Source organism: Synchiropus splendidus, chromosome 1 (assembly GCF_027744825.2).
Source record: "Synchiropus splendidus isolate RoL2022-P1 chromosome 1, RoL_Sspl_1.0, whole genome shotgun sequence".
Classification (NCBI taxonomy): domain Eukaryota; kingdom Metazoa; phylum Chordata; class Actinopteri; order Syngnathiformes; family Callionymidae; genus Synchiropus; species Synchiropus splendidus.
The window spans coordinates 42,306,483-42,332,937 of record NC_071334.1 but is presented as its reverse complement, the minus strand read 5'-3'; the positions used below and the strand labels follow the sequence as shown (position 1 = coordinate 42,332,937).

Here is a 26,455-nt window from a genome sequence, read left to right as displayed (position 1 = left end):
AAACTTTAGTTTTGAATAATCTAGAAGATGGTTTCTGGACTACATATATGTCTGATTCAAACTACAATACCCACATGCCGTGGCGGCAATTGGCGGAAAAGGCGGAGTCTGAGCCAACATGAGGGAAAATAAGAACATGTCTGAGTCCCCTTCTCAAGCGGGAAAAGAAATACCGGCTAAGAAGCAAAAACTGAGCAGTGACGAGAACAGCAATCCCGATTTGTCAGGAGATGAGAATGTAAGCGCCTTTTGTGTTTTGTCCGTGCAGCTTCTAAACGCCCTGCTTTCTCAGCTAGCCCGTTAGCGTCGGAGCAAAGTAGCAGAGCAGCTAAAGTGAATAGCTTTGTTCATTCAATGAATGGCTTTCGAAAACAGTCTTGAAATTTGCTCTGTTTTCTTTTGCGCTGTATGTGGATCATCATCGAGACTATGAGAGCAGCAATACTAGATGATCGAAATAGGGTTGTTGGGGTTAGCGTCTCTGCTTAGTCCCTCCTTTTCTCAAACAGCATCTTATCTCATTACCATCATAATAGACCTCCAGTTTTGTCAGGATTCGAAATGTAGGTACTAAACGATCAAAGTCTGAGTAGGTTTTTGGACAAGGCTGTGTGGATTATTACTTTTTGTCTGCCTTCGCCCTTGATGTTTCTCTGTGACACGTCGTTTGAGCGCATCGATTCATTACATTTCAGGATGATGCAGTGAGCGTTGAAAGTGGGACAAATGCGGAGCGACCTGACACACCCACCAACACCGCAAACGCACCTGGCAGGAAAAGCTGGGGCAAGGGGAAATGGAAGTACAAAAAGTGCAGATATTCTTTCAAGTGTGTCAACAGCCTTCGAGTGAGTAAGACGTGAAGCGAACTCTCTCATTATAGTTTTTCATTTGAGCCAAAAATTCCACCTTCACTGCATGTGTTCCTTTGAGATCAGTTCATATCATTTCCTTGTACAACCTATGTTTTCAAGGAGGACCACGGACAGCCCCTTTTTGGAGTCCAATTTAACTGGCACAGCAAGGAAGGAGATCCACTGGTGTTTGCTACAGTTGGCAGTAACCGGGTACAACTTAACACTTACATGCACTTGACGATTACATGCTATACAAAAGTGCAGACAATAATTCATGCGTTTTATAGTCTCTACTGTCTGTAACTGAATTGCTTTGTGAAAACTTCAATCTGTTTTTCCCCTCAAGGTAACTCTGTACGAGTGTCACTCTCAGGGAGAGGTCCGCCTGCTGCAGTCCTACGTTGATGCTGATGTATCCTCTGACTACGTTTCATCTTCTCAGATCTTCTACTATACTTATATTTTATATAAAACATTTTTTTTGCTCTATGGGCGGGAACCGTGAAGGAGTGTCTTAAAAAATGGGAATCAAGGCAGCTCTCTGTGATTGTTAGCTTTAGTTAAAGCTTTCATTTATGTGCCGTTTTCATCTGAATTTTGATAGGTTTGTCTTCTTTTCCTTGTTTTTCGCGTCTGTCACACCAACTTGGGTAAACTCATCTGACATAGTTATTATAGTTTGAGTTTTTAAGGTGCATTTTCTTAACTGAAACTTGCAAAAAGGCTGACGAGAATTTCTACACATGTGCCTGGACTTATGACACCAGCACAAGTCACCCCCTGCTGGCAGTTGCTGGATCCAGAGGGATCATTCGGGTGATCAATCACATCACTATGCAGTGCATCAAGGTACTATTGCTTTCCCTTCTGTTGGTTTTGTTTTCTAAATACCTGGTTCTCCTCCAGCATTACGTGGGTCATGGAAATGCCATTAACGAGCTGAAGTTTCATCCCAGGGATCCAAATCTTCTCCTCTCTGTCAGCAAAGGTACAGAGCCCTTTGAGCCAATGATTTTTAGTGCAAATGAACACAAAGTTCTTAAATGAGAAAAGCCCTTTATGAAAGGCCAGGTCTCGACCAAGCCGCGCATTTACGCCCATCATTAGGAGGAGGGTAAATTCCGGACTATAGAGCGCACCAGAATATTAGCCCCACCCACTAAACGAAAATAGATCTTGTTCACGCATAAGCTGCAGCATGGCGCTGTCTGCGCGGTTGGTCAGTGCTGCGCCCGGCTTAAAAATGCATGCAGATCAATTCTTGAAAACGAGGTCCAGCATGGAGACAGACTCATGAAACAAATGCAATGTTCTGAACTTGAATCGTGAACTCCTCACATCTTTCATTGACATTGAAGCACTCGCGATGTGCTGTTTTCGCCTGAGTGTCAAAAGTTCCGACTCCACAGTCGGTCTCAGCTGCTGCCTCTTGCCTCCGGTCCTCCAGGAGATCAGCTGTGTGGGCGGAGCTGCAGACAAGCGGGCAAAAACAGCGCATTTTAAGGTGTTGTGTTCAAGGTGTGAAGTTCAAAACATTGCCACTTTAAGATAAAACGTCTGTGGTTTCATCGTTTTGATGTGACAAGGCTCTATATTTTGGTAGCATGACGCTCTCTAGCCTGTAAAACTCACGCGTTGCTGTATAAGCCGCACGTCTCAGACTGCGAGCAAAAAGTAGCGGCTTATAGTCTGGAAATTACGGTACGTCTTTCATGGAGAAAAGTGCTTAAATGTTTAGCCAGAACTGCCATCGTGGCTGAATATGGATGTAAAAATAAAAAGAACAAAAAAGAATTAGATCATTTAGTGTGTTTTGAGCTTGAAATATAACATCACAAGCAACATTGTAATATGATCAAATTAGGGTAGTACCACTGCTGCTATCAAAAAAAAAAGTTAAGTATTTCATATCTGCCGACCAAATAATTTCTTGATAAGTTTCTGCTACTTTCGGCCAATGTATTCATCTGGTCTAATCAGTCTGTGCTCTCAGACCACGCCCTTCGCCTGTGGAACATCCAAACGGACACCCTCGTGGCTATATTCGGAGGTGTGGAGGGTCATCGCGATGAAGTCCTGAGTGCTGTAGGTGGAGCCCTTGTCACAGTCTTAAGGCAGTCTGCCAAAACCGCTCAATATTAATAATGTCTACTTCCACCACACTGCAGGACTTTGATCTTCTGGGAGAAAAGATCATGTCATGTGGGATGGACCACTCTTTGAAACTTTGGCGGATCAACTCTGAACGAATGCAGAAAGCCATTCGTGGGTCTTATGAATACAACCCATCCAAGACCAACAGGTGGTGTAGTGATGCCTTATGATGAGCTACTGAGGCTTCATGAAACACTGTCCTCATTTTCAGCACTCAGTAGGTGGCACTCTCGGTGTAAAAATCATATACGGTTTCATTGAAATGGCTGTGCAAACCCAAACTTTAAGAGCACATAGTGCCATCTATTGGGCTTTGAAAATGAGGACGCTGTTTCATGTTGCCTTGTTAGCCCATCACACTTGTGACTGTCATTACATCATAATACTACATAACATAATGGTGAGGTACGCATGTTCCAATAATGCGTCGTCAGTTGTTGGAAATACACCTCACCTGCCCGTCCGTTTACTCATGAGAATTACTACCAAGAATCCAACAAGTTATATCCAAGAAATGTATTCCCTGACAGAGGAGACTAATACCAAAGCAGAATTCTGGCTCAGCAGCTACACCTGACTTTGCCTTAGCAGTAGTCCAGTAGAGCGACAGTAAACCATCTGAGGTCTTGACCCTTTATACACAAAAGTTCTCCACCTGGGCTCCGTCCTCGTCTCCTCAGCCGTTGCTCCCCTCCTTCGGACGCAGGTGGCTCTTATCGGGACCAGTTCCATCCAGCCCTGGAGAGGATGGCTCCCTTCCAGCCTCATCCATCTGACCTTGGATCCACCAACAAGTTACATGTCTGCTTAGGCCCCCAGTGTCTGCTTCACTCCCACCACTGTACTCCAACATATACATAACTTCTCTCTTTCTCACACACCCTCATTCAGCATTGCTCCAAACTTCTTTATTAGTAGCAAAAGAAATTCCGACAATAATAATATTGTATAATAAAGTGAGAAGTGTTTACCATATGTTACACACTATTTTTTTTTCAAGGATGAAGGTGGTAGATGCTTTCCATATTCAGTACATACAAAGACACCATGTCATTGTAGCAGAAAGAGGGATGTGAACGGAAGTTGATTCAGTTCGTGTAATATCAGACCAGAATGTCCAGGTATAAGGTGCGGTGGCGTCAGTGGGCTCACATTCATGCCATCTGATTTTAGAACAGTGGGTGAAGCTGGCGTCCCACACAACAGCTCTGGTACAGCACAAGCTTGATTCTTGTCTTATTGGTGTTTCAGACCTTTCGTGTCTGAGAAAATCCACTTTCCAGACTTCTCCACCCGAGACATTCATCGCAACTATGTGGACTGCGTGCGATGGCTCGGAGACCTCATTCTATCAAAGGTAAGCGGCGACTCCTCACAATATTGAACTGATGTTTTGGGTTCCTGAAAGTGTTTGAATCTCATTCCCTAGTCTTGTGAAAATGCCATTGTATGTTGGAAACCTGGCAAAATGGAGGACGACATCGATCACATCAAACCCAATGAGTCTAACGTGACCATACTGGGACGCTTTGATTACAGTCAGTGTGACATTTGGTACATGCGCTTCTCCATGGACTTCTGGCAGAAGGTGATTAGTATTTTCAGAATCAAGCTTTCATTTTTCAAGATGAACTGGACTGGTGGATCAGATATCAAAATGTGCATTTTGTTTTTTAAATAGATGCTCGCTCTTGGAAACCAGGTGGGGAAGCTTTATGTTTGGGACCTGGAGGTGGAGGATCCGCATAAAGCAAAGTGAGTTTTACTGTTTTTTTTGTCAAACAATACAGATTTTTTTGTTCACCTTTAAGATTTTGCAGGGAGCCATTATTGCCTGATCTTTAAATCTTTCAATGAAATGTTTAATCTCAATCGCATTGAAGCCGAGTTAACTCGCAATTGATGGCAAATGTATCCCTCATATTTTACCTGTTCTAAATGTGGCTTAAAGGAAGATGTTCTCAGTACCCGAGTGGCCAATGATGTTTCCCATATAGTGCTTTTAAGCATGTTGTTGAGCCTCTTCAATGCAAAATATTCTTCAAAATATTCTGAATAATGATGTTGCCAGTATCTTTTTTGTTGGTTTGTTGGAGTAAAAAAATATTTGCATGAGGAAAGAATTATTGCCAACCTCTTTTTTTTTTTTTTTTTTTAATGATGTTAACTGAGGAAGTGCTTTGGTCCCACAGATGCACCACGCTGACGCTTCCCAAATGCACATCGGCCATCCGTCAAACCAGCTTCAGCCGGGACAGCAGCATCCTGATCGCTGTGTGTGATGATGCCTCCATCTGGCGCTGGGATCGACAGCGCTGAAGCTTACATGAAATACACGTTTCAAAGTCACACTTCAGTTAGTAAAAAGGCGCTTGAGCGTTTCCTGTTTTCTTTTCATTGTAGACTTGATCATGGCTCTTTGACGCGTGTTTGGCCACACTTTTTCAAGATGCTTTTGTCCCTTCAGAGTGCCTTCTAGTTTCCTATGCAGTTGCAGTCTACCTTTGACTTTGAAGTAAAACATCCTGGCTGCACACCTACACCTCATGACAATGACGAAAATAACCCAGTTGTTTTTATTATGATTGTGTAACATTTTACCCAGCTGCCCTTTTTTTGTCATGCCATACTTTCACTTTATTGACGATACATTTTAGGTCAAGGGAATGTTATGGTGATGATAAAGGCATGTGATTCTGAAGTACGTGAAACAAGTGTTGCTTCACACAGAAGATAAGCAGACACCTGCTTCTAAATTGATCGGTCAGCAGATGACGAGCTTAACAGTCTCTTGTGAAGCTGATGTAAATGACTGTGGACTTGAATAAAGTTATTTTTGTACACGCTCAAGTGGGTTTGATCGTAAGTCACGTGACTGACTTCAACCTCTTTGGAATGACGACTGCCAGCAGAGATAGAGTGGCCCGCGCTTATCACCTGAAAGAGTGTCGTTGTTCGTCGGACTTTTGCCCTCACCATTTGACTGCTGGCGATAAGCCTCGGATCGTCGCAGCGCACGACATGTTTTCGCCGAACTCGCATAGAAGACTGCCCAAGAATGTCTCCAAATGTTCAGCTCCCGCGGAGGAGCAGATCTGCATGGTGGAGAGCGGCGGCGGACCGGAGTCCGCCTGTGACGTCCCCCCAGCGGATCTCCAAGGAGCCCACGCTTCGTCGTCTCTCGTACGTAGATATGACTTTTGACACACGTTTTGACTCGACTTTGCTTGACGCCACTGCAAATTCATTGAGAAGTTCACAGTAAAACTAAGGTTTAAATCAGATTTGGAGTAATGTTTATGTTAAATTAAAGGCTCAGTGTAGAAGGTTGGGAGTCGAAATAATAATCTTGATAGTGATGCTGTCCGGCTTTTACACTTTTATTTGGGTTTTGCCTTATACCTCTGTAAAATGTTCATATATCAGCGCTATACGTGCCGTTAGCACGGTAGCGCTAATGCTTAATTGGAAACTCACAATAGTGAAACGCAATAAAGCCTAATGACGTCGTAAAAAGATGAGTTTACGGAAGTAAAATCGTCAGTGTTATTGTTAGAGAACTTGAATTAGGTGTAAAGCTCACATCAAGAAATAAAACAAATGTTTTTAATTGAAGTTTTTATTCAGTTCAGAAGTGAGCGGCGGCTATTCAGGCACCACCAATGAGCCTTTCCTACCCCAATCAGTTGTCACGACTTCTCCGCTCAGGATATATGATATTGATATATATATACACACACAAAATACCAGCATGATACTAGGAGCGTGGAAGCATTGGTTTTTCTTAAAGGTCTCATCGGTTTTTTTCCCTCTTCAGTTATCAAGTATCACATGCTAATCCAGTAGCTCCTCATCAAAGTAAACATTTAAATATTTGTATATAATTAGTCAAAGTCAGCAAAATGCCTTACCCATAAACACCCCTCAAGATTCCAAAGAACTACAAACATGGGGGATAAACACTGCCTGTGAGTACCTGTGTGTTGTTCATGTGACACCACACAAACTCCCAACTGAGATGCTGAATGTGGAGCTGTTGCGTGTGTTCTTTACCTCCCTTAGTTCATGTGTGTCCTCAGTATAGTTTAAGTATATTACAAATTCATGGTATTCTCTTCAGCGAAGAAAGAATGTCCCAGATTCTGACATCAAAATTCAGATCCAGGACGGGTCTTTGAAAAAGCTGCGATGCTGCTTTGAAGGTACAAGACAATAGTTAGCGGTTAAAACGTTGCTCTGTGAAATTCATAAGCGGCACTGTTCACACCACACGGTACAACAATCCCATGATTCTTACCGAGTAACATGCATGCACACCATTACGTCAAGCAACTTTACGCCACGATCCAAATGGCTACATGGGGGTAACGTTTTGTGCCGACTTATTTCAAACCAAAATACCGAAAATACTAGCAAAATGGATAAACATGGTGCTTTTCAGTCTTCACGATTAGTTAAGGTGACGTTTCATCTGGCTGACTAACCATTTCTAACATTGTTACTGTCACTGATCACATGCTTTTCCATACATTCTTGCTCACCATTATATCTGTATGGGGTGCAGCCGAGAGTCAGAAGATTATTATTAACCATCTCTAAAACCAACATGGTGACTGTGGAAGAAGTATTGATGATGTACCTCTGGTACAAAAGAAGAAAACGGCAGCAGTGTTGTAGGAGGAGGTGGATGGTGAGGCCGATAAATATATCGGCAGTGGTGGACAGAAAATTTCCACCGTATGAGGATCTGTACCTAACGTTGAGCATAAAAGGGCAATTAAACTATGGGTTCCTTTTCTTGGTCCCCTTTAATTTCCTTAATCTGTAATTGGCTGCTTATCAGGCTTTTAGCTGGGGGACGTCTAGGCGTCCTGAGCCCTCAACCCTTTTGCAGTCATAGCTCGGCCACCGTATTTGTTTACCGGCAAAATCGTTATCCACATCTCGAGAGTTGCTACACTCACTGCATGAAAGCGCGCTGTGATTGGTGGGATGTCTGACGCTGATAACAGGAGGAAACTGTGGATAAATTCCAAACTTTAAACATCGTTTGCAAACCTAACTCGTAGATTTTTAATTGGAGGGCTATTTTGGTGTGTTTTTGGCACAAAGCTCGCTCGCTCCTTCCCGCTCCCAAGTGCCAGCAGCAAACACTCCCGAGGAGTGCAGGGAGATGAGTGTTACACAGTGTTTGCCAATAAAAATCAAAATTCATATGGTTCAATTTATTTAATCAAGCGGGAAGGTTTTATATAAGTAAATAAGAATCACAGATACAGAGTCGATACAACTTTATGCTTATCTTGCGTAAATATATGATAGAAGATAGAAGATGTAGATAGGGAAAGAATCATTTTTTTATTATTTATTTTTTAAATAAACATATATTTTTAATTAATCAGGGTCAGCCAAGTACAACTGCTCAGGAGACCCAGGTGCTTGCCATTGATAATGAAAGTATTTGTTCACCTAGGTTATACCTGAATGGTCATTGAATTGGACTTTTCTCTGTGTCAGTGGGTCCCATGTTATCTGGAAGCCTTCAATTCAAACAATAAAGTCCATCTTTTTCAAAGGCTGTGCCTCTGTCGCAGCCGACTGGCACTGTGTGTTCAGGTAACTGTGTTAGTCTCTGGCAGCCCCAGTCGCCTAATGGATAAGGCACTGGCCTCCTAAGCCAGGGATTGTGGGTTCGAATCCCATCTGGGGTGTCCTTCAGCTGAGTGGCACAGCGGAATTGTGCTATACCAATAACCCAGTGGTTGATGCATCTGAACCATCCTCTGCCAGTAATCTTTAATTCATGTGTCCGTAGATTTTAATGTGTTCCATGATGATTTTAAGGATCAAATTCATACTCTGTTTGGTGTGGGTGAAACCGCCTAAGATGACTGCACAGATAGAATTATGCTCACCAGAGAGAACACCACGCAAACTTCTCAATTATTAATTCAAAACACACTCGCTGACAATTAAAATGTATGATTTGCTCTGGTGACCCTGGCTAGTTAGGACTATGTTTTGGTAGATGTCCGCTGTCTCTGTTATCCGGTTAAGTTAACAGTGTAAAATAAAAGGTTTAGGAAATTTTTTAGGAAAATGAAATATCGCACAGTAGAGATCATGGGTTCAGCATCTTAAACTAACTCAAATAACATGTGTTATCAAATGAACATGCGTGTTCGGCAAATCTGCAGGGGCAAACCTAAGAAGGCCATTGTGAGCTTGGACTCCCAGCTCTGTAACTTTAAGCAGAGTCACATTTGGAGGCTTATGTGAGGAGGTGGTCATGTGATGAGCTGTTTCTGCTAAGAAGACAAGATGACATGAGCTGCACTGTGAAGTGGAAGATGTGTTTCTAATCATTCAGAATCTTACAGAGAACACTTGCACAGTAATTGACTGATGTATGCCTTCTGAGTTTTCCTTTGGATGTTAATGTGCTAAGTGATGAAGGGCCTGAGTTTGGAGACTATGTGTCCTCTTTTGTTTGTGGTGTAAATGGTGGGCAGCCGTTAGTTTATCAAGCAATTAGAAATACATACTAGTTACCCGCATGTAATTACATGCAGAGGCCTCTAACGGACTTCAATAGCAAAGAATGTACACAATAGAGCCTGTATGCAGTTGATACTTCATCAAATATTGTCCATAATGTGAAATTCTTCATCTTTGTTATCTGTTGCGTCACTGCAAGACTCTTTTGTTTTCATCTCACCTTCATGAGATGGCTTCAAAGAAACCTTCTCATTCAGCGTGGTTACATGTAAGCTCAGAATTGTTGGAATGATCCGAATTATTGCGTTAGTCAGGCTAACTTTGGCCTTTCAAAGTGCATGTCAATGTTTCGTCAGTCGGACCACACGACATGTATGATGCGGTTAATAGCTGGACTTAGCTAACATGTAGCTGAGTAGCTGGACTATGTGCGGCTGCACGAGCCTCAGCTACGCTGCAGAAGGAACCAAACTCCTTGACGAATCACCGAATCACAGTCTAATGATGTCTGATAAACTTCTATACAATGGGGAAGTCGTGTGTGAAACCTGATGCAGTATTGTGTGTTCCTGGGTCTTAGTCTGCTGTGAACAAATGACAAACCTGATATCAGCTGTGTTTTGCAACTCATCACGACAGCGACAGATTTGTCTTCAACTTCCTTAACTCAGGTCGTTTTTATCGTTTGTTCTCACAAGATGATCCGGAGACGTGATATGTTGGTTTTAGAAGACGACATTAGCATGGTTGCTAACGTGGGAGTCAGGGCTCACGTCGGTGATCAATGTGTGACTCTGTGCTTTAGATACTCTTCTATCATTCTTAAATACATAGAGAACATAATTTCTCGAATGTTAAATCTTATTGATAAACTTGCAAGTTTATTACCAAAATCTGCCAAAGGAAGCATGTTTGACAATGATGACAGCTCCATGACGGTGAGGGCATTGAACCATCGCTCCGACGCGCTGATTCCGGGCCTCTGAACTTAGAGTTCAATATAACAGTCTGAAATATCTCCTTGCCACCTGTCAGCTTCGATTGCTCTTCCGTAAGGACCGAAGAGCTCGGCTCAGTGGCTCGATCAAGCTATTGCTTTAGTTGGGCTACTCTCTGCATGGAACCGCAGTCAAGGTATCAATGCAGAGGCTTGTTGTGTCTCGATGACAAGATGACTCAGAAATGGCAGTGATGGGTAGCTGAGTTGGGATGAAACATTGTTGCATGGTTGATGAAACAGTGGCCTAATTTTCAGAGGCCACTAGATGGCACTCTTGGTTTACAATGTGTGGTTTCATTGTATTAGTTCACTGTCCAAACGTTTTACAGCAGAAAGTGCCATCTGGTGGCCTCTGAAAATCAGGACACTGTTTCATGAAACCTCATCCAACCTTAAATACTGTGTCATGAAACCCCATCACTACAGTAAGGTATGCTCTGCTAAGATTCAGAATTTGTGGTGCGTTTTTTCATTTGATTTTGTTTCTTCAGGGGAGTGCAACTGAGGCTGAGAAAAAAGGACTTGATAACTTGGCCTATGAATATGGAAGCCAAAGTGACCTGTCTGCGACCTCCAGAGCCACTTTCAGAATCCCAGGACTTGACTCGGAACACCAGATTGCCTCCATCGAAAGCAGAATTTCCCAGCTGAACGGGGTGCTTGCTGTTGGCGTTTCTTTGCACAACAGGCTGGTTCATGTGGAATATGTCAACTTGAGCATCACAGTCAAACAAATTGCCCTGGAGCTGCAGAGCTCAGGTGGCACCGTCGAGTCAGCGGTACGAATCGGGGTCGATGGAATGCACTGCCATTCTTGTGTGCAAACAATCCAAGAGCAACTTAGCCCCGTTCTTGGGGTTTCCAAAATTCAGGTGTCACTTGAAGAGGCTGCCGTGGCGATTTTGTACCAGCCGAGTCTGGTGACCCAACTGGAGCTAAGGGACAAAATTACAGAGATGGGATTTGTTGCCGCTTTGAAACCCGATCCCTCCATTTATGATGTTTTCAAGCTGGCACAGACTGTAATCATCTGGATTGAAGGGATGACCTGCCACTCTTGCGTGCAGTCCATCGAAGGCCGGGTGTCGGAGATGCCCGGTGTGTTGTCAGTTGTGGTGTCGCTGAAGGAGGGGAAGGGATCTGTCACGTTTGATCCAAGTGTCACTGAAAAAGAGACGCTCAGGGCAGCTGTTGAGGACATGGGCTTTGATGCATCGCTGCAAGGTAAGGCATTAAAAATCCTTCATTTACTAACCAGTTCACTTGAGCCCTCTTCTGCATAGTGTTGTACTTAGTCCACAAACATTTTCGTGGCTCACACTGGCCATGGAACATGGTCAGGAACTGACTAACCCACTGTTCTCAAAAGAGTAAACACTCTTCTAATGAGACCAGAATTTGTGTCTTGTGTGTAGTTCTGTGGAGGGTGAGCCAACCTTCTCGAAATGTCTTGGCCAGAATGCAGCTCACATATTCTTTACGTCTGTTGCCATGGAAACCAAGCAGGGACTTCTCCAGCGTGACATTAAGAGCTCTTATCGCAGCTTTCCTCTGCAACTCAGTGGCAACAGCATCTTGCCAAAATGCGGGATTGAATCAGAACATTTCTTTCTGGTCTCACATTTCTGCTTCAGTCAAGTTCGAACTTAATTATCCTTGCATGAGGAAATATCTACAGTGCGACCTGGGTCAAGTATGAAGTATATAATTATACTCGTATTTATAAAATATATAATTTCTGTTGCACATCATACAGTGGACCTCTAGGGACAGGGCTGCAATCTTTCAATAATATCCCTGGATTGCCTGCAGTTTATAGAAACATATTTCTATATAAAAACCTGTTGTACATGTTCAACAGCTAACACTGGCATTTATAACAAGAAGAGGAGGTGAGCCACCATGAACCTATCCTCTCTCACTTGTTATTGACAATGGAGCTTGTATCCAAAAACAGAACATTTAAATGAAAACAGCCATCTAAATGAACATGTACTGTGCCCCTGCCACAGCATTGTGTTTGATTGTGCTCAAGCTTTAATGTCGCAAGTGGTAATACACACTGAGAGGACAGGTGCAGGAGCGGGACACGGGGCATGCTGAACTGCAATAGAGGTACCTGGGCCATTGGTGCAATGGCCTTGGGGATCAAACTCTAATCTCCCCCACTCTCACATCTCAATCACTGAAACAATCAATGCAAGACTCATTTCAAGTATTTCAAGTGCGACTTTACTTCATACCACTGTGCTGCTGTACATCATGAGAATTAGCGTCCACCTGATGACATGACATCAGCATGTGTTTCAGTTTCATCCTCCAGACAGTGTTTAGGAGCCATCAAGTTACTCAGTGGCAGATGTGCTGGTCATTGGTGGTGTCAAGCATTGGCACCATTGGCATCCACTCTCGTAGTCTCATCGCACTGGTTTCCATAAAAAGGCCATGCCGCCTGGTAATTTTGCCAAATATGATTGAAATCCGCTGTTTCTCAACCATTTTCTATCCACAGCTTGGCCATCGCAGTCGCCATATTTATCCATGTCTCGCGAGTGGCAACACTCATGGCATGGAAGCACGCCATTATTGATGGAATGGCTGACACTGATGAGAGGAGGAAATGGAGATAAATTCCAAATGTTAAACAGTTGTTGACAGAACTAACTCACACTTTTAATTGGAGGAGTATTTAGTGGCACCAAGCTCACTCCTCCCACTCCCCTGTGCTGTGCAGCAAACTGATTTTGCAACTTGCTTAGTAAAGAAACAAGCTGTAAACATCTATTTGTACAAAAATAACTTTTTATGAAAATAAATATCTGAGTCAAATAATCATCAGCCAAGATAAATTCAGTAGGTTCTGTGTTTCTGATGGTTTCTGCTTTTGACTGTGCTTTGAAAAGAGAAACTTGTACACCTTTGTCTCTTAAAGCCCCATTTTTCCCCAGGGACCTTGGATGAGAAGAAGACCCAAGGTCAACAGAATGTATTGAAGGTTGTGTACTCATTTAATGTAACTTTTTGCCTTTTGTTCTAGAGCGAAGAACATGTTTCATAACGTAAGGATTGTTATTTGACTCAGATGTTTGTTTTCATAAAAATGTATTTTGTACAAATAGATGTTTACATCTTCTTTTTGACAAAGGAAGTTGTTAGTCATGGTGTGTCAGGAGCGTAATGTGCTGGGGGCGGAGCTTTGGACGCCCTGTTTCAAAATCCTAGCTAAAAGCCTGTTTGCGACTACATCACAAGGGGTGATCAGCTCCAGTGCACCGACCTGCTAAGCTGGTGGCCAAACACCAGAGAAGAAGAGGGAACACGCATGGATGAAAACAGCACATTTGAGCGCTTTAAGTTCACTAAAATGCCTGCAGTTTCATTGGTCTCACATGATGAGGCACAATCTTGGCCAAATGAAGCCTGTTTTCCCGTAAATCCCAGTCCAGTATCCAGCCCTATGATTGGTTGATGGTATAGTATGGAAACTGCCATCAGTTTGTCAGCATGGTCTTTCTAATTGGTTGCAATGTGTTAGCTGCAGCCTGATGTCCTATTGACCCGGTAGTTGGGGACCTCTGCTGTGGATAACTCTAATAGAGAGGCGCACTTTGGTCCCCTTAACAAAATATATGTGGTTGCAAAGAGCTGTATAAGGGGTCGAGACATACAGTGATGTGTGGTTCAGAGACTGTAGTTCTGATTCAAAAGTAGGTGGCAGAGTTGAAGATGCTCAATGGGAGTAAGAAACCAGTATATTTCAGGGAGTGCGCTTGTAGAAGTTTGGAGACAAAGGGAGGTAAGCAGGTTTTTCCTCATGTGGAGAGGAAGCACAGCCAACATGTTGTGTGATAGCATGGAGGTACCCATGCGGCAACCCCTGATGAGAAGTGCAGAAAGACAGAGATGAGTGATTTACCTCAACTCAAGAATGCAGTTTGCGATACTTTTTATGATTATTATTTTCAGAATTTGCTTCCGTCTCCCTGGGCCATGAGGGATCTCCGCCAGTCATGTCTGGATCTTCTGACCTGCCCCTGTCATGTCACTCATCCATCAGTAATGGGACCGGCCACACAAATAATCATCCCCAAACTCCTGTCAATGCAAAAAAATGCTTTATTTATGTGACGGGAATGACATGTGCGTCGTGTGTAGCAAACATTGAGAGGAGCTTGATGAAACAAAAGGGTGAGTTCAGGACGTTTCCAACCAACATTTCACACTTGTCTTCACAGTTTGTCTTTAACTGACAGGAATCATCGCAGTTTTGGTGTCACTGATGGCGGGAAAAGCAGAAGTGAAATATGATCCAGATATTTTGAGTTCTTTGGTCGTGACGCAGATGATTGAAGATATGGGTTTTGGAGCCAAGCTGTTTGAGGACAGCTCAGAGACAAATGGGAAACTGGATCTTACTGTGAGTCTGATCTGCTTCCTTTGAGTCAGAGAAACATTGAGGTGGGGCTAACTTTTAACAATCTTCAGATAAAAGGAATGACATGTGCATCATGTGTGCATAACATCGAGTCCATACTGAGCAAAACTAAAGGAATCTTGAAGGTCTCTGTTGCTCTGGCGACAGAAAAAGCTCAGATTCAGTACGACCCAGATGCCCTTGGTGCTCGAGATATAATCCGACTTATTCAGGTAAAACATCACACGCTGCAAGAAAACACCTTCCTTGATTTGCTGTACTCTGATTTGTGAACTGCTTCTATCGTAGAGCCTCGGCTTTGAGGCAGAACTGATGAAGGAAGGCTTTAAAAGGAACCTGGACCACTCTGAGGAAATTAAACAGCAAGTATCTCATCATCTTGTCTCATTCAGAAATGATTTCTGTGTCACACTTAGAATGATTTCATGATTAGATAATGAGTCCTGTAGTCTATTTACTCTATTTACTCAATTACTTTGACCTTTTCATTCATGATGATGGGAATGTATAATATTGGGATCATTTTCCTCATACAGTGTTGCACATGTCAAACCAACAATGTTTTCAGGGCTTATTTTTTGTCTCTTTGGAAAAAGAAAAAGGTTTTCTTCCACTTTATGTTGTGTAACCCATCAGCTCGGGGACCCTCGTCCCATCTAACCCCTCAACGGCCTGACGACAGAAGAGCTGAGCCAAAAGGCAAAGCTCCTAATTTACCTGTTGACAGGCTTTTAGCTAGAGGGCATCTTGGGCATCCGGTGGAGGCCCTAAAATGCAAAACATGAAAAATTGGACGCCCTCCAGCACTCAGGCCTGTTTCCTCTGCAGGACGCCCTGAATGTATTATTAGTGTACACGTATGATGCTCAACTCATAATGTCATCTCACTGGTTTATATTAAATTCTGATTCCGCCCGGTAATTTCGGCGCATATGATCCAAATTTGCAGACTCTCGAACCTTTCTTAACCATTTGGCCTTCGCAGTTGCCATATTTGTTTACCGCCATACAGCACTGAGTTACTGTTACTGAGTTCATGTCTGATAACGTTTGTTATTTGACTCAGATGTTTATTTGTTGTTTATCAAGTTATTTTGGTACGAAAAAATGTTTACAGCTTTGTTTTTTACAAAGCAAGTTGTTAGGTGTCAGTCGTTGACATGGTGTGTTGGGAGGGTGGGGTTAAGGGCGGGGTTTTGGACGCCCTGTTTCAAAATCGGAGCTAAAACCCTGTCTGCTGATCTGATCTACTCTTACAGGCAAAGGTTGGAGACTAACAGAAGAAGATCACAGATAGTGTTAATTTCGTCAGACTAAATTTTTCCCTTTTTCACATGACGAAGAAGAGACTACGACAAGATGGAAAACTGAATGAATGTGCGACAAATGCGACAAACAGGGGGTTTACTACTTATGATTAAAAAGTACTGTTTTTTTTTCACCAATTCAATAAATGCCAATACTTTGCTCTGCTTCATGGTTGGCTGCTTTCCATTTGGTTTTCATTATTTAATCAGGGGAGATGATAAAAAATCCTGGTGTAAACCCTACATTTTAAGTTTGTAAGTTTTTATTTAAACCTGTTAATGCTTAACTACATAAGACTGGCTCTTGAGTTCATTTTTTCCCCCATGACCTTGGATAAGAAGAAGACCCAAGGTCAACAGAATGTATTGAAGCCAGGCTGGGTACTGTCCCATTGAATGTAACTTTTGGTGTTTTGTTCTAGATGGAAGAACTCGTTTCTGCTCAGTCTGATTTTTGGAATCCCTGCCATGGGTCTGATGATCTACATGATGGTGATGGACAGTCAGCACCAACAACATGGAGGCTCCATGCCCCCTGAGCAGAACGTTCTGCCTGGTCTCTCCATTCTAAACCTTGCCTTCTTTGTCCTCTGTACCCCAGTTCAGGTCAGTTTCTTCACCGTCTCTCAGAGTCTGCTAGTCGTAGTGAATAATAATCAATCTAAGAAAAGCTTTCAGTTTTACTGCTTCCTTTAAAGTCACTAAAGACGTGTTTTTCTTACAGATCTTTGGTGGCCGTTACTTCTACGTGCAGGCGTATCGTTCGCTTAAACACGGCATCGCTAACATGGACGTGCTGATCGTGCTGGCCACCTCCATCGCCTACCTCTACTCATGTGTGGTGCTGATCGTCGCCATGGTGGAGAAAGCTGAACAGAGCCCTGTCACTTTTTTCGACACCCCACCAATGCTCTTTGTTTTCATCGCGCTGGGCCGCTGGCTTGAGCATGTAGCTAAGGTAACGCTGCTGTTCAAACCACTTGTGCTTGGAGAATGATGCCTGAAAGAAACAGAAAATGACCATGACTGCCTCACTCAATAGCTCCACAGAATTAAAGAAGCAACTGTCAAGCCGAAACTGTCTTTGGCTCTCCACTTAAACGGGACGCATTATTAATGTTTGATGGAGGACAAAGAGAAAACAAAGAGTGAATCAGGCTAGATATTTATCTCAGCTCTTCTGCAGGCCCGTCTGTTTCTGACTCTCTTTTACATCACAACTTTCCTTATAAACCTATGGATAGTTTAATTGTAACCTTGGTGTTCCACAGGCGTCATGAAACAGTGTCCTCATTTTTAGAGCTCAGTCGGTGGCACTCTTGTTTTAAAAATGAAGTGAGGTTTTGAGCAGTGAGTGCCATCAAGTGGGCTCTGAAAATGAGGACACTGTTTCGTGAAACCTCATTTGCCCTTGACTACGTTTCATTATAACTCATACTTTTTGTAATTTATTACTTGGTGTTTCTGTTTTTTACATGTTTATTATATGAGGTTATTAAAACCTAATAGGTCTTCATTTTTGAGTCTCATTCTTGGTCACATCCTCCAATGCCTTAGTAGTGATAATAAGTGTTCTCTTCATTCAATATCTGTGTAATCATAATAATATCTCTAGTGGTTGTTTGGGGTATATGTTGCTCAAAGTTTTGTTAAGAGTGAAATCTGAATGTCACTTTTGTGTTTCAAACTTGAAGAATAAAACATCAGAAGCTTTGGCCAAATTAATGTCACTGCAAGCTACTGATGCTACAGTGGTCACTCTGGGTCCAGATCATTCCATCATAAGGTAAGACGCAGCCCAAGAATTCACTTCCAAGTTTTGGATTCTTGACAATGGGATGCGGTGTTTGACATGAGTGAGGAGCAGGTGGTGGTGGAGCTGGTCCAGAGGGGCGACATAGTGAAGGTGGCGCCCGGAGGGAAATTCCCAGTGGATGGTAAAGTGATCGAAGGATCCTCCATGGCAGATGAGTCGCTAATCACTGGTAACATTGTTTTACTCTCAATTTGTCGCTTTAAATTCAGCGCTAGCGGTTGTCTGTTTTGCAGGTGAACCAATGCCTGTCAGTAAGAAGGTGGGCAGTCTGGTCATTGCCGGCTCCATCAACGCTCACGGAGCTCTTCTTGTCGAGGCCACTCATGTTGGTGCTGACACAACTCTTTCTCACATTGTTAAGCTGGTAGAAGAGGCTCAAACATCCAAAGTGAGTGGGTGTGAAGCTTTTCCTGCTGGAAGCACATTTCAGTTTTCTGACCAAAAATGCAGTTATGAGTTCACATCAGCATTGGTCCCATCACTCTCAACAATCCGCTCAGTTCCCATGATGCTATGCATTCCAATCATCCAGCCAGGTGGTCAGCTGAGCAGCACAGGGCTGTGGGAAGAAGAAGTGGGAATACATATGGACCACAACAGCTCATTTTAGCTCTTTAATGGCAATAAAGCGGCTGTAATTTCATTGGTCTAATGTGACATGGCTCAATCTTAGCAGCATGAAGCTTGTTTGCCTGCAAGTTGTCATTATAATGTTGATCAACGACTGTGATTGGTTGACTTGGCTGCAGAGCATCATGGGAAGTCACCACGACTGAGCTTGTTGATGAGGTGATGCACCTCACATGCTGCACTTGACTTAATACAGTGGACAAACAGGATGGATCAACTGGACAGAAGCCAAGGAAACTTGGTTTAGCAGTGACCGTATTTCGCCCTCTGATGTCAGAAAGCCTGTATCTAAACAATTTCTGAAATTTGGGGGTTTTCCTTATGCTTAATGAATATAACTAACTGCATTCGCTTAGTTAAACAACATTATGACCATCTGCCTTATATTATCTTTCCAGTTTATTGGGTCAAACTATTTAGATTTCTGGTAGGCAGTGGCTGTTAAACACCGTTTTTACATAACATTTCTAGTTAATACTGTAACTTGTTTGCTTTTCCCCATCTCCATATTAATTATCATCATCCATTATGCCAGTGTTTTTCAGCCAGATCAGTCAGGTTTGTTTGAGGTAATAACTCAATGTCATCTAAGTGGTATGGAAACACTAGTGATGGGCAGATGAAGTTTCATGACACGATATTGAAGGGTTGATATTCATGATATTAAATTCAATGAAACCTCACGTCATTTCTAAACCAAGAGCGCCATCTAGTGGCTTCTGAAAATGAGGACACTGTCTCATCAACCCGGGCAATACTGTTTCATGACACCTCATCTACGCACCTCTAGGAAACGCCATTAAACAAATGAATTATCATCTGCAACTAGCCCACCATCATAGAGTCAGGGGTCTACAACTGTGAATTTTAACAAAATAAAGGGCATTTTCACCAATTTGGCCAAGGATCCATTGCTGGCATATCTTGTCTGAGTGTGGCTACACTGCATTATAGCATGCAGAAGTCATATTTATTAGTGTTCATGACGACTTGTTTGCACCGTCAAGGCTCCGATCCAGCAGTTTGCAGACAGACTCAGTGGATACTTTGTGCCCTTCATCGTCATCGTCTCCGTGCTGACGCTAGTGGCTTGGCTGACCATCGGCTACATCGATTTTAGCATAGTTAAGCAGAACTTCCCTGTGAGTTTTGTCAAGATGAATTATAGCTGCATTCATAAAGAGTGTATTTAAAGTGTGGTCCTCTTTGCAGAGTTACAACCCCAACATCTCCAAGGCGGAAGTCATTGTACGCTTTGCCTTCCAGGCATCCATCACTGTTCTGTCCATCGCCTGCCCCTGTTCCCTGGGGCTGGCCACCCCGACGGCAGTGATGGTGGGCACAGGCGTCGGGGCGCAGAATGGTATCCTCATCAAAGGCGGGGAGCCTCTGGAGATGGCTCACAAGGCAAAGAGCATCTTGCTTCTGACTGCTGCACATGCACTCATCATGAGTCAGCACTTTAATTGTCACATGAAACAGTCTGTCTTGAGACTTGCAGCATTTCAGCTTCATGATTAGCTTTTTATCGTCATTATATTTAAGAATATTCACTGTTCTCACATCATCATCTGCATTGTCAGGTGATTTATTTGGACAAAAACAATGAAACCGCATTACAAAATACAGCAGTGACACTGAGGTAACTGCTTCATGACCTGTCTTTGCTCACTCCACAGATCAATGTGGTGATGTTTGACAAGACGGGCACGATAACAAACGGCGTCCCTCGGGTGACGCGTGTGTTAGTGTTGTGGGAACTTGCTCGGATGCCTCTGAGGAAGATCCTGGCAGTGGTGGGCACAGCAGAGGCGAGCAGTGAGCACCCACTGGGCATGGCCGTCACCAAACACTGCAAAGAGGTGAATCTCCGAGTACAGTCTTTATTTGTGCCTCAAATGCTGAACTTCTAATTTCTGCTGAAACAGGAGCTGGGTACGGACCTGCTCGGGTACTGCCAGGACTTCCAGGCGGTACCTGGATGTGGGATCAGCTGCCGGGTTTCAAATGTGGAACATCTGCTGCAGCAGCCTAGAGGAGAGCGTTTCATCCTGCCAGGAGCTACAACTGATGAGAGCAGCCTTGTTACTAACTCAGGTGTCCCGGATGGAGGTATGTGATTTCTGCTTCAAAATTACCAGCAATGGAGAAACATATCATTTGCTATTGTCTCACTGTCTGTCTGTCTGTCAGTCTTTCTGCCTATCTGTGCAACAGGTGATCTAAATTCCTGAAAGGTCAACAGTACCATACCATATTAATTTAAAACGCTCTTAAAAAACAACAACACAAGATAAGTGCTGTACAGATTGTAAAATCAGGATAAAACAAATTTTAAATGAATACATAGAATTCAGGAATGAAAGGCATCAGAATTGTAAAACTAAGACTAATATTGAGATCAGCTGTGTGCCTGTATAAAAAACAAAGAGTAAAAGTGCATTTTAAGAAGGGTTTTGGTGGTGCCACAGCCTGAGAAAACCCGGTCTCCAACTCATCTTTCTCTTTGTCACAGTCACAGGCAGCCAGTGGAGAGAAGCTAAAACAGTAGATAAAAACTATGACCCTTTTTATTACAGTGAGCTGTCTGTTTACATTATGTGTACCAAGTAGAATATGCTGTTTAGACCCACAGACCCATAGATTGCACAGGGGTTGCTGAGACTACAATTTGAAATAGGAGCATTGTGAGGGGAACTCAACTATGTTAAGTTAATGGAACAGTAAATAGAACATGCATTTTTAAGTCCAATTTTTTTTTACCATGATAGTAACGGAAACCCTGCTAAGTTCTGATGATATGTCATTCTGTGTTCTGCTTCAACAAATTATTCTTGACGGTCTCACTCAAAACGTGATCTCTTGTTTTAGTTCCCGTTCAGGTGTCATCTTACGCAGTTCTGATCGGGAACAGGGAGTGGTTGAGAAGGAATGGCCACCATATTGGACCAGATGTGGATACTGCCATGTCCAGTCATGAGGCCAAGGGGCAGACTGCCATCCTGGTTGCCATTGATGGTATTTTGGGGGTGAGGGGGGAAACCCAGTACTGAAGTAGAAAAAGCCATTCTCCACTGTAATAATGTGTCTGCGTATTGACGGCAGGCGTCCTGTGTGCAATGCTGGCAATAGCGGACACAGTGAAGGCGGAGTCGTCGCTAGCTGTTCAGACTCTCAACAGCATGGGCATAGAAGTGGTCATGATCACGGGAGATAACCGACGCACAGCTAAATCGATAGCATCCCAGGTAAAACACACAATAAGCTGTGATTATCTATCTTTTGTGTAGGGCTGTCAGCAGAGTGAAATATTTAAACTGAATTATATATATATATATATATATATATATATATATATATATATATATATATTATATATATATATATATATATATATATATATATATATATATATATATATATATATATATATATATATATATATATATATATATATATATGCAGAGTATCCAGAGTAAACCCTGGCTATTGTGTAGTGAAAAACATCCCTGAACCAAAGCAAACAGCTGCTTTTGTGTCTTGTGTACTTACAAAGGTTACCTGTGGTCTGGAGAGCAAACTGTTAAATAAAATAAAATAATGTTTTTGTTTTGTAATTAAGTAATGCACTGAAGCTGAGTTAACTCACAATTAATGGCATATGAATGACACATTCAGTATCTGTTCTACTGTAAATGTAACTTAAAGATGTAATCAACAGCAAACTAGCCAATGATGTTTCCAATGTTATGCTGTTAGCATGTTGTTGAGCCTCTTCAGTGCCTCTGAGGTTATTCTGAAGACAGTATCTGTTATGTTGGGCTGTAGGAAATGTTGCGTGAGGAAAGCATCATTGTGGTGTTGTGAACATCTTCCTTTAAGTTACATTTAGGTAGATACATAATGTGTCATTCATTTGCCTTTAATGGAGATTTTAATCTCAGCTTTCGTGCAATTAATTGAGATAAAAATCTACTGTCATCCCTAATAATGTTTAATGCACTTGCTTAACACGTATAAATCAAGGGATCTTAATGCTACAAAATTATGCCATGTCAGGTGGGGATTAAAAAGGTGTTTGCCGAGGTGCTGCCCTCACATAAGGTGGCCAAAGTCCAGGAACTTCAGCAAAAGGGCCTTCGGGTCGCCATGGTGGGTGATGGCGTCAACGACTCCCCCGCACTGGCCAGGTCTGACGTCGGCATCGCCATTGGCACAGGAACGGACGTAGCCATCGAAGCCGCAGACATTGTTCTCATTCGAGTGAGTGTCTGAGCAGCTCTGACTGTTCCATTGCAGCTCTCACATGCATCTCTCCAGAACGACCTCCTGGATGTGGTGGCCAGTATCGAGCTGTCCATGAAGACTGTTCGTCGGATCAGAATCAACTTCGTGTTTGCACTCATCTACAACCTTCTCGGAATACCCATTGCAGCAGGTGAACTTGAGTGGTTTATGCTTTGTAATGATCCTATAGGGACTACATCTGTTTGTGGGCGCAGGTGTGTTCATGCCTGTCGGACTGGTACTTCAGCCCTGGATGGGCTCTGCTGCGATGGCTGCGTCTTCGGTGTCAGTGGTTCTGTCCTCTCTGCTGCTGAAACTGTGAGCACAAATCCAAGTGTCTTTCCGTTATTTAAGATGTGACTGCAGATAAATAAACAATTCCGTAGAGTCATATGACCACATTGAGTAATAGCGGTGATGGGGAGATGAGGTTTCAAGACACAGTACTGAATAGTTGATGAGGTTTCATGAAACAGTGTCCTAATTTTCAGAGGCCACGAGATGGCACTGTAAAATCTTTAGACTTACTGTTTGTTTAACTACAACTAATTCACAGCATTTCTAAACCAAGAGCGCCATCTAGTGGCCTCTGCAAATTAGGATGCTGTTTCATCAACCCAGTGACACTTTCATGATACCAACCACGAGTAATAAGGTTCTTCATGATTGAAGCAAATCAGTTTAACATGTAGAGGAAGAGTGTATTACATCATACAAGTGTATCACATTAGCTTTAAGAACGGTGCGCATGTTGTTGCTGTTCAATGTTTTGTTTGCTGCTGTTTTGCTCAGGTACAAGAAAACCCCTCATGACCTGCACGAGATTCGTGCCCGAGGCCCAATGATAAGCCTTTCCTCGTCTCAAATCAGCACGCATCCCAGAGTGGATGGGCGACGGCGCAGTTCCCTGCCATGACCTCCACCACCCTTAAGTGTCAACAACAAACCCAATCCTGGATCGTGACTTCCACTCACTCTTGGACGTCAACATTCAGTCAAAAGTATATATGTTGCAGTATATATTTTCCTTTGTTATATATCACAGAGATGCTTCTATTCTTATTTTCAGTATTTTCTGTCTTTTTAAATATGTTTTGCCTTTTGATGTTTCAGAATTCTTTAAAATATAGAGGGCATTTTTCTGCAAATGAGAAGCACCAAAGATTATTAGTAACGCTGATGAATCACCCCAAACAAAGTGCACTGAGCCTATACGTATGAAAAAGATAACTTGTGCAGACAAGCCTGTCACAGCTCAGCTGAAAATATTCCATACAACACTCATCATTGTCATCCCAGTCACAGTCTGATATTTCAACATCTGGCAATGTTGGACTAATAAAACATGACTTATCTGGTGTGACATTTATTGAGTTGAGTCAGTGTATTTTGAGAACTTCAGTGGGAGTTTGGGCTGTATGTGATTTAAGACTCCTCTGAAACACTACACTCAACAAAAATGTAAACGCAACTTTTATTTTTGCTCCCATTTTTCATGAGATGGACTTAAAGATCTAAAATTCACTCCAGATACACAATATTACTATTTCTCTCAAACATCACAAATCTGTCTAAATGTATGATAGTGAGCCCTTCTGCTTTGCTGAGATAATCCATCCCACCTCACAGATGCGCCACATCAAGATGCTGATCTGACATCGTGATTAGTGCACAGGTGGGCCTTAGACTCTCCACAATAAAAGGCCACTTTGAAATGTGCAGGTTTTCTTTGCTTTATTGGGGTTCTGGGGACTCAGAACCAGTCAGTATCTGGTGTGCCTCATGCAGTACAACACATCTTCTTCGCATAGAGTCTATCAGATGCCACTCCTCTTCAATGGCTGTGCGAAGTGAGTTTTTGCGTCCATGAGGTTTGGACGGATGGATAGATTGATTTACTTTATTGGGGCATTGATATTAATATCGATTTACTCATAGTTGATGGCAGGAAATGTCCAGTGTCTAGAATCTTTCAAAGGTGACAGGGGTCATGATCATCCACTCGATCTTATCTGACCACTGCATCCTTGTCTTCCTGGGCTATTAGCGCACAGTTGGGCTTAAACAAGGTGTCAGAAGAGTTTTTACAGCCGTGTCCTGTTGGCTCACGACACCCGCAGGTGTCCTGTGCTTACTCAGCTCTGCATCTGGAACTAGGCCAAGTTCCAGTTGGACTGTCTGTCCTGACACTGAAGGAAGGACCCCGCCACAGAGGCAGACTGATGAGCTCAGGGGCCGTCGTCCGCCTTGCTGCGGTACACTGCTTAGGCACAGTGGAGACTATTTGGATGTTAATATAACAATAATAACATATTAATTCAGCTGTGTTTTTTAATGAAAGATAAGATATTTTTTTAACCCAGATAATAAAGAGACATTGAATTAGCGTTGAAATAACATCAATTAAGTAAAAAAGTATTGCAAATGTTGACATTTCAACCACTTCTGGCCATAAATCAACATATATATATATATATATATATATATATATATATATATATATATATATGCAGAGTAGTGGAAACCCTGGTTATTGTGTAGTGAAAAACATCCCTGAACCAAAGCAAACAGATGCTTTTGTGTCTTGTGCTGTGGTCTGGAGAGCAAACTGTTAAATAAAATAAAATAAAATAAAATAATGTTTTTGTTGTAATTAAGTAATCTGCTGTAATTAATTAATCAGAATTAACTTGTTATAGTCCCACCACTAATATATATATATATATATATATATATATATATATATATATATATATATATATATATGTATCATCAGTCAGTCTGCAAGTCAGAATGATTGTCGATGGCAAAGTCGCTGTGCTTTTTACACTCTGATCAAGTGCCTTCTTCTCAACATATTACCATATGAGGCTAAGCTATATAGAGTGTGAAATGCATTTATTTAGCTTTTTATCTGAAGATAACTTTCATATTCAGATAAAAAAAATTTAATTTAAATAATTTGTATCTCAAGATATTTTTTATCTATATCCAAACTCTATATACATATATCTGTATATAGAGACTGTATAAAACTAATCTTGAAATGATTTATCTTAAGATAACGTGTGATAAAAAAAATAAATAATAATAATAATAATAAGTCATGCATGTCACTTCCAGGGCTCCATACATACAGAAGATGTGATATAATAAATAAACAATCATAAACCAACATTGAGAAAATATGTGAGGTGGTTATTAATATGTGTAATAGTTAGTGTCCTTCTCAGCTAACACTCTATTGAGAGACAAATAAAAAAGAAATATATCTGCATTTGCATACATGAATACAGCCTGCGGCTATATAGAAACCCCCGCAGAGGAGATTTTATTTTTGGCTATTCTGCAAAAAACATTGAGGCTCTGACCCGAGATCAGCAGAAATACAAGATTAAGTATAAACTTAAATAAACCCTGTGGGGATTAAAGAGCTGCCCCTGCAGAAGCACATCAGCTTGGCTTTTTAAA

At 42.2% G+C, this 26,455-nt stretch overlaps 2 protein-coding genes and 1 non-coding gene across 4 annotated transcripts; all 3 read left to right on the top strand.

Annotated features, from left to right (window-relative positions):
* The first annotated feature begins 100 nt into the window (after positions 1-100).
* eed (embryonic ectoderm development) lies at positions 101-5,830 on the top strand. The gene is made up of 12 exons (XM_053866188.1): positions 101-238; positions 696-848; positions 975-1,067; positions 1,204-1,269; positions 1,581-1,706; positions 1,764-1,845; positions 2,851-2,942; positions 3,026-3,159; positions 4,263-4,368; positions 4,441-4,599; positions 4,693-4,766; positions 5,204-5,830. Exons 1-12 carry the CDS (start codon positions 119-121, stop codon positions 5,328-5,330), a joined length of 1,332 nt encoding a protein of 443 aa, XP_053722163.1. The 5' UTR covers positions 101-118; the 3' UTR covers positions 5,331-5,830.
* Positions 5,831-5,891: 61 nt separating this feature from the next.
* Positions 5,892-24,583, top strand: atp7b (ATPase copper transporting beta). 2 transcript variants are annotated; one of them, XM_053865868.1, is made up of 21 exons: positions 5,892-6,194; positions 11,001-11,733; positions 14,476-14,697; positions 14,763-14,926; positions 14,995-15,156; positions 15,233-15,306; positions 16,674-16,857; positions 16,976-17,209; positions 17,946-18,037; positions 18,109-18,236; positions 18,301-18,455; positions 19,705-19,839; positions 19,910-20,104; positions 20,377-20,559; positions 20,626-20,809; positions 21,569-21,715; positions 21,803-21,945; positions 22,757-22,960; positions 23,018-23,135; positions 23,200-23,302; positions 23,777-24,581. In XM_053865868.1, the coding sequence occupies exons 1-21, from the start codon at positions 5,907-5,909 to the stop codon at positions 23,898-23,900; spliced, it is 3,972 nt and encodes a 1,323-aa protein (XP_053721843.1). In that variant the 5' UTR covers positions 5,892-5,906; the 3' UTR covers positions 23,901-24,581. The 2 variants fall into 2 exon arrangements, with proteins under 2 accessions (XP_053721843.1, XP_053721853.1); XM_053865878.1 differs by lacking the exon at positions 19,705-19,839 and having other exon boundaries at positions 19,964-20,104; positions 23,777-24,583.
* trnar-ccu (transfer RNA arginine (anticodon CCU)) lies at positions 8,650-8,722 on the top strand. Its single transcript has one exon. It is a non-coding gene; the product is annotated as a tRNA-Arg (tRNA).
* Positions 24,584-26,455: the final 1,872 nt, after the last annotated feature.